Source organism: Anguilla rostrata, chromosome 9, assembly GCF_018555375.3.
Source record: "Anguilla rostrata isolate EN2019 chromosome 9, ASM1855537v3, whole genome shotgun sequence".
NCBI classification, from domain to species: domain Eukaryota; kingdom Metazoa; phylum Chordata; class Actinopteri; order Anguilliformes; family Anguillidae; genus Anguilla; species Anguilla rostrata.
Window position 1 is genome coordinate 795,607 of NC_057941.1, and position 8,391 is coordinate 803,997.

Here is an 8,391-nt window from a genome sequence, read left to right on the forward strand (position 1 = left end):
ATTGCAACTAAAGTAAAGCCATGAAATCATGCATTTTACAAGCGTGCGTAATGACTGAATAAAGTAGTTAGAATGATTATGAACTCTTAATGAATTCAGCGGTTATACGGATTACCGGATGTGATTTGGTGTTCAACAGCATGGCAACAGCATATTTTTACTGGCAATTATCTGACCACCATTTTGATCAGTTTCACATTCTTCTTTTTCTTCTTAATTATCTTATTATTATTATTATTATTATTATTATCATCATCATCATCATCAGCAGCAGCAGCAGCAGCTGCAGTAGTAATGGTAGTAGTAGACTACTATTGTTTTTGCTGTTATTTACGTGTGAATTTCTAAAAATCGCGGTTTGGCGGATTTATCGCCTTTCAAATTTGGATTTAATGGACGCATTGAGTTACTAACCTCCGAGGGAAATGGGGCACAGGATCGTGTTGTACAACATGGGCAGTCCATTCTGCGAGAGGATATCCCCTTCTTAACAAACACATACAAAAATCAATAGTATCATAACAGCTGATATTCATTATTCATTAATAACGAGTTTTACAGACTGAAACCACCTGCTGAACACGAGGGAGAACGGAGAGCCCGTGACATTCACTGGACTGTCAGGTTCTGTCATCATCTGCCAGTTTTCCCGCCCGGTCCACGCGCTGGCCTTGGTTTACGTGGGAGTTCTCCACCGACCAAGCAGACCAAGCACTGGCACGCATTAGACTGCGAACAATAAAAGAAAACATGATTTTATTATCTTCTGATGGCATACACATAAAGTGGTTGACCTTTATGTATATGTACCATAAAAATGGTAATAGCACCAATGTTCACTTGGACATATCCGTTTAGAAAAGTAATAGAACAGAATTTATGGAATGCATTTTGAACTTATTGAGAACTATTTAAGAATTAAATGTATGTATTGTTGCTTTTCAACATATATTGTGCGACGTATATGGCGAAATGAAATAAGCCCGTCGTGTATTTTAACGTAGCCTATTTTCTTCTTCATATTTTTAGTGTGCTACTGTCTATCGTGTTGCCATATATTTAGATTATTATTTTTTATTTATTTTTATTTTATTTTTTGCTTCATAGAGGACATGGTTGAACTGAAGGATCAATAGCTGTCTTTTAAGTGTATGTGCTTTTTTCAAGTTAGATCTGAACATCTCACAGCGCTACATCACTCTAAAACATTTTAATATCCTGCTGCATAATATATTGCTAATTAGACCTAGTTTTGCTGTGAGAATGGACGTAGCGCGGTAGCGGCCTACATAGCCAAAGTGAATGTATACTATGCTGCTGGTCTGCTTTCTCTACTTCTCAAATCACTTGACAAATTAGATGTAAGCCATGTGCTTATAAACTAAAACCTAAATCACGACTCGGTAAAACAGTCTCTTCATAGTCCATTTGCCAAGCTTAATAGACTTAGTGGGCGCATGATCTGATTCATGTAATACATCGAAGTATTACTTTGAATAGCTCATGTCCTTCTTTGTCTGGTACGTATTTTAGCGCAGCTGCTGATGCAGTCTAAAGTTTGCTTTCATTGTGGAACAATTGCAAGAATGGATCCGAAAAAAATCTAATTTAATCTATGTTTCTCTCTCCAAAATACAGGAGGACCTGAATGCAGAAGTCAATACAGACTCACAAAGAATTTAAAAGAACTCAAATGGCTAGCAATAGTCTGGCTTCCGCTGGAAAGCGTCTTGTTCTTATGACAGATGGAATTTTCCTACATCACTGGTTCTTCGCCATCACGCGCGCATCATATGAAGACTGAAGACTGAACATTCATAACGAGACACGAAATCATAAGGTAAGGGTAATAATGTTTTTTTTAAATTATTATTATTATTATTATTAGTAGTAGTAGTAGTAGTGGTAGTAGTAGTATCTCAGAATGTTTAAGGTTACTAAGGTATTGTTATAAAACAAATAAAAAGAAAGCACATCACACAGAAGGCAAGGCATTAATAGGCCTACATTAAAAAGTTTAGCCTGAGCAGTTTAAAAATTGAACAGCATTGGCCTTCCCGTAGATTGATTGTTTAAACGTTACCACATGTGGATGAGTAGAGAATGTGGCCTGCATCTGTATTGTAACGGAAAAGTATCATGCCCACAAAACATCGATTGACAGGGGCTATATATAGGCTAGCTAGCGTATTTCTGGTACGAAAATTAAATATTTTGTCATCTGCACGGTTGTGTAGCCACGAAACGTTTATATCCATCGATTTCAAATTCTGCCTCAACCTCCCGCCCCCGCCCCTTGCAGAGAATCGCCTTGACCCGGCAGAACTTCAGACCAGAATGATGATCGTTCGTTGTCACAAAATAATCGGAACGAGTGAGGTAAAACGTGCATGGTTTATTTCAGATTCTGCCGCTTACACAGACACATTTTAAGCACACCTTCACAAATGAAATCGACAAGTTGTCTTTCGAATAAATTAAGTTCAAATAAATAAGTAAAAAAATAAAATCATTAATAAAGTTAACCAACAATTCCTCATGTTTTCAATATCTACAAAGTGCACGGAATTTATCGGAAATACAATATAAACACGTTTGTGACTTAGGTGATTGCATACATTACTAATAATAATAATAATAATAATAATAATAATAATAATAATAATATGAAAACACAGAGACTTATTTTGAAATGGATTTTTACAATGTAATAACTCAATTATTTGATTGTCAAAGCATTGTTAATTTTAGTGAAATTAGTTGAGACATACGAGACATGTTTACATATCCGTGTTATCTAATGCATTCATAAGTTTGTGTCAAATTAAAATTAAACATTTATTTGTTTTCTACTTCCCAAAATGAAAACGAATGTGCCAAGACTACAATAATGAGGTAGACACAGAGTACTGTGTATGTCTAAGTGTACGTGCGCTTACGTGTGTGTATGCTTTCTTATTGCAATGCTTTCAAATGGGGTTTCAAAACTATAACGCACAGATAACGCCCTACGAGTAAACCATGCAATGGATTACAATAACGCCCTTGTCTTATCGAGGGTAAGTCGCTTCTTATGACACACTTAAAATAGCATTAATAAGCCTCAATTATCTTCTGCAAACAACAACAATCATTTTTAAAAAACAAAGTCGATGCGCTCTTCACACATAGGTGCAATGTATTCACAATATCTACATGAACAAATATAAAAGAGTCCTTTTCGACTTAAGAGAATAATAACCATGATTCGACTTTCTCTGCGTTTTGTACACTGCGATGGGTAAGTGGTGACGTTTTCTCTTCTCATCGGAGAACAAGTTGATGTCTTCTCCCATTTATGTTATCATTTTCATTATAAATATTTTTCATAACAAAAGTTATATGTATTATCATCTGGGACATTAGTTTGAAGTTCTCATCCCGTTTCAGAATTACAAAACGTGTTAGCCTCGATGGTCCACCTTAGCTTGTTGCTACGTTTTGTTCGTGATTTGTCTTTTAAAATAAGTATCTGTGGTCTTTTCTTTTGGCCTAATGCGTGGCCGAAAACTTCATTCTTTTCTGCTTTTGCCTTTGATTGCAAAACCACACGCGCACGACGTTCTTTTTCAGGTCCAGTTTTTCGGCTATTGCTGCTATTTTCTCCGAGGAGGGCCTTGGCTGCACGGCGAAGTACGCTTCCAGGGACCGCTTCTCCGGGGCTGCAATTGAGGTGCGCTTTCTCTTTTTGTCGCCGCCGTTAAAAATCTCCGGCTTGGTCATTTTCTCTCGCTGAGCCCTCTCTGCCTCCTCCAGCCACGCTTCGAGGATAGGTTTGAGCGCGACCATGTTGTTGTGTGACAGGGTCAGGGATTCGAACCGGCAAATAGTGCTTTGGCTGAGGCAACCGACTCCAGGAATTTTCAGATTTGCCAAAGCGGACCCAACGTCAGCCTGCGTAACCCCGAGCTTAATTCGCCTCTGCTTGAAGCGCTCGGCGAAGGACTCGAGCTCCCGGGGGTCGGGCTCGGAGTCTCCCGCGCTGCCCAGCGAAGCGTGCGACCCCAGGCTGTGCGGGTGCATGTTCATGGTCTGCGGGTGGTGATGTTGCATGTGGTTTATGGCGGACATGTGGGAGTGCGGGTGCGAGGCCGTGGCGCACACGTCGGACCCGGGCATCCCTGCTAGAGATAAGCCGGGCGTGAGGTGGTCCAGCAGGTCCCCCTCCAGGCCCTGCGACGGCTGGTGGTGATGATGATGATGATGATGCGATGTGAGCACGGAGGGATGATGAAGGTGCGCCGACGAAGACGTGGGGGTGCAGGTCATGCTTGTCATTGTGGTCATGGTATGGTATGTGGCATCTGGTTTGAAAGGGTGACTTTTTTGCGCAATGTCCACCGCCGCCAACGCTTCCGCCCGCTGCAGTAAAGTCTCATCGAAACCAGCAAAGATGTTCCCTTGTAGCTACGGCAGAGGAAAGAGAGAGCAAGTCGGTTAATGGAGATGCGGCGGTTAAAGCAAGAACGGGCCAAACAGGGACACGTTTACTGTTTCTTAAAACTGTATTTAAGTGTTAAAACGCAACACCATAACGTGGAAATATGTAGGTTTTTTGGGGGTGGAAAGGTGAGAATAGTTTACACATACGGAATACATGCTGTTCAATTTAAACTCATAAGGAACCATCATATACACATATTGTCTAGCCTTAGGCGGTTTAATCTTTCTAATTAGTCTAGAACAACGCATGGATATTTCTGGTGTATGACAGCCTGCTTTGGCCATTTGCCCATAATTAAATATAATATTTATTTAATACGTCGCAGAACTATTCAATGACACCCAAAAAATAAATGCGTTGCAGGCAGTCATATTTTTTTTTCACCGAAAACTGAATTATTTGCACATAAATGTAACACGCCGCCCCGAGAACTCAGCTTGGCGCGTGTCTGTAGTTATATGAGTAAACGCGCCTGTGCACTACTTTCAAACCAAATAAGATCCAATGCGGTGCTACTGAACTTACCGAAGGCGTAGGCAGACATGCCCTCCGGATTGCCTCGGAGCTGGAGTGGAGAGGTGTGTACTTCGGTTCGTGCAGAATCGGGTGCATACTGAAAGGCTGCTTGCTATTCATGGACATCATGATTACAAAAAATCTATAAAGACCGTCTCCGTCTTCCTTGATTTTTTTTTTTTTAAATCCCTGAACTGTAGATAACAGTAACTTGTCAACTGAAATTATTTTAAAACTAACTAAATCTCCTTTACAGCTAGACTACCAATCAGTCCAACTGCTGTGGTGGACCGCTGTCGGGCGTGTGTTCCGTTGTTAGTGGTACAGAAGATGACTTCGCAGGCACCTATAATATAACTCATACCCATTGGCCCCGCCCCCACGGTGGGCTAACCCCCGCCCTTTCACCCGTTCTCCAGTATCATTGGACAGTGCATGTGAGTGCACGCCTCCCACGCGCAGGATTCCTCCCCTTTGTTCGTTGTTCGGAGCTCAGGGAGAAGTCTTCCGTCCCTGGGAGACGGTCCTTAAAGATAACCACGCCCACTTTGACGTTTTCATTGGAGTGACTGTTTTGACGTGTTGGACAGGATTGGCCCAGGGCTGGATCTTCACCACGCCCCACGCGCTGGTGCAGGTAAAGGATGCTGGAATCTTTAGGCCCGTTTTAGTGGTGTTCAGGGTAACTTTTTCTATATATTTATTGAAAGGATAAAGATCAGTTTTGTTCCGTACTGTGAACAGCAGAATGTTGTGGGGAGACAGGCTTGATTTTGTTAGTGTTGATCCATAACCTCTCTTCAGACCTTGTGTTGTTAAAAAAAGCATATGTACGTTTCCATTTCACAGAAGTTATTCCTCCAGTTTACTGTTTTGATGTGATCATTGAATAAATGTTGATTATTGTCATAATATTTCAATTTTAAACATAATAATAATAATAATAATAATAATAAATAACTATTATTATTATTATTATTCTTATTATTATTATTATTATAAATAATTCTAACGAACCATGACAATTACAGAATAAAAAAATGGTGTTATAATAATGGTAATAATAATAACAATCTCTTAGAATGGTTGCTTTAAGAATAAATGCTATGACAATGTATTATTATTATTATATTTGATGATACAATAACTCAGTAGATTTACTATTACTCGTTGAGAAGAGTGTATAATGTTTGTTTTATAATAATAATAATAATAATAATAATAATAATAATAATAATAATATTATTATTTTATTTTTTATTGAACTTTTTTCCTTTTAGCTTAAAATGAAATCTAAGCCTTACAATTTCTACAAAACATGCACATTCTGACAGGATTAAAAGGATTGAATTCCCTTATTCCGCCTTTACCAGGGTTCTGCCCTTGTTTGTCTGAATCAAGCTGTGATGTCGGGTTCAAATGAAGCCCCCCGTGGGCTCAGAATAACATACATTTGAGAAAATAATGATACTTCTCATCAGGCGAAAACAACACTCCCGGCACCTCCCAGTAAATCTGAAGACGCCATCAAGTTTATCTGTGTTTAGTGATATAAATATATCATTTGAAGAGCCTTGTGGTCCAAAATTCATTGTCGGGTAGACCTTGCTATTTAAAACATGAATTAATTATTGCCAGCTTACTTTGTGGTATTTACCACAGTATAGATTCACAATTAAAGAACAGACTCAGAACGGCTGATAGGGTTATGAAGAATGAAATATTTATTGTGGAACCACAGGTCAACAGAGCGAGTGTCAGAGCAAAGCGAGTAGTCACCGCCATGCCTGTAGTCATCGGTGCTGCCTGCCGGTCCCGGCTGTGTGTAGTGTGCCTCTCACCCCTGCCTGTAGGGGGCAGCGTGCCTCTCACCCCTGCCTGTGTGGGGCAGCGTGCCTCTCACCCCTGCCTGTGGGGGGCAGTGTGCCTCTCACCCCTGACTGTAGGGGGCAGCGTGCCTCTTACCCCTGCCTGTGTGGGGCAGCGTGCCTCTCACCCCTGCCTGTGGGGGGCAGTGTGCCTCTCACCCCTGCCTGTAGGGGGCAGCGTGCCTCTCACCCCTGCCTGTGGGGGGCAGTGTGCCTCTCACCCCTGCCTGTGGGGGGCAGTGTGCCTCTCACCCCTGCCTGTGGGGGACAGTGTGCCTCTCACCCCTGCCTGAGGGGGGCGCTCTAACAGCCCTGCTCTGCTCTCGGACCCTCGGACCCTCGGACCCTCGGACCCTCGGTGTGACCGCCCTGGCAGAGCCAGAGGCACACATGCACTGGGACGGCCCGCCCGGGCAGAGAGGCACACATGCACTGGGACGGCCCGCCCGGGCAGAGCCAGGCGGAGAGGCACACATGCACTGGGACGGCCCGCCCAGGCGGAGAGGCACACATGCACTGGGACGGCCCGCCCGGGCAGAGAGGCACACATGCACTGGGACGGCCCGCCCGGGCAGAGCCAGGCGGAGAGGCACACATGCACTGGGACGGCCCGCCCAGGCGGAGAGGCACACATGCACTGGGACGGCCCGCCCAGGCGGAGAGGCACACATGCACTGGGACGGCCCGCCCAGGCAGAGCCAGGCGGAGAGGCACACATGCACTGGGACGGCCCGCCCAGGCGGAGAGGCACACATGCACTGGGACGGCCCGCCCAGGCGGAGAGGCACACATGCACTGGGACGGCCCGCCCTGGCGTGTTTATTTAGCTGATAGCGCCATTGCCCTAATTGGACCTGAAACCCCAGACCTGCGCAAAGTGTGGCCACAAAGGGCCCAGGAGCGACGGGGAGCGACGGGGAGCGACGGGGAGCGATGGTGACACCGCGTCTGAAACCAGAGCAGCGCTCGCTGGGGCCGCCATTGTCCCCCGCGCCCCGGCCCTCATCAGGGCCACAACACCCGCTCATCAATTATACACAACCCCACCCCCTCACCCCCCCCGGAGCTGCGGCCACTGGGGACTCCAGCTGCTTACCCACGGACCATCAGACGGACAGACAGACAAACAGACAGGCGGAAGGATGGAAGGATGGAAGGACGAACAGACCAAAAATGGCAAGAAGGAAGCCAACTGGCTGTGAACTCGAAGAAAGCAAGTGTAGGTGTGTTTTGGCTAATAGGGTGTAGAGAGGTGGGGGTGGGGTAATAGGGTGTAGAGAGGTGGGGGTGGGCTTATAGGGTGTAGAGAGGTGGGGGTGGGGTAATAGGGGTCCTGCTTCTGTTCCCCTCAGACCCCCTGCTCCCTGGGATACGGGTCCTGCTCTGTGTCTCATCCTGCTGCTCTGAGCTTGGGAGAGCTCCGGTCTGGGGGATGATTTTGCCTTCTCTCTGAGGTCTGCAGCCCCTCGCCCCCCCCCCCCACCTGTTCCTGTGTCTCTTCAGCATTTGCTAAGTTAATCTCTC

General features: G+C 44.5%; 1 protein-coding gene across 1 annotated transcript; it reads right to left on the minus strand.

The window, feature by feature from the left end:
* Positions 1-2,375: 2,375 nt before the first annotated feature.
* pou4f4 (POU class 4 homeobox 4) lies at positions 2,376-5,332 on the minus strand. The gene is made up of 2 exons (XM_064349625.1): positions 5,009-5,332; positions 2,376-4,446 (listed from the first exon to the last, which is right to left on the minus strand). The coding sequence occupies exons 1-2, from the start codon at positions 5,126-5,128 to the stop codon at positions 3,532-3,534; spliced, it is 1,035 nt and encodes a 344-aa protein (XP_064205695.1). The 5' UTR covers positions 5,129-5,332; the 3' UTR covers positions 2,376-3,531.
* Positions 5,333-8,391: the final 3,059 nt, after the last annotated feature.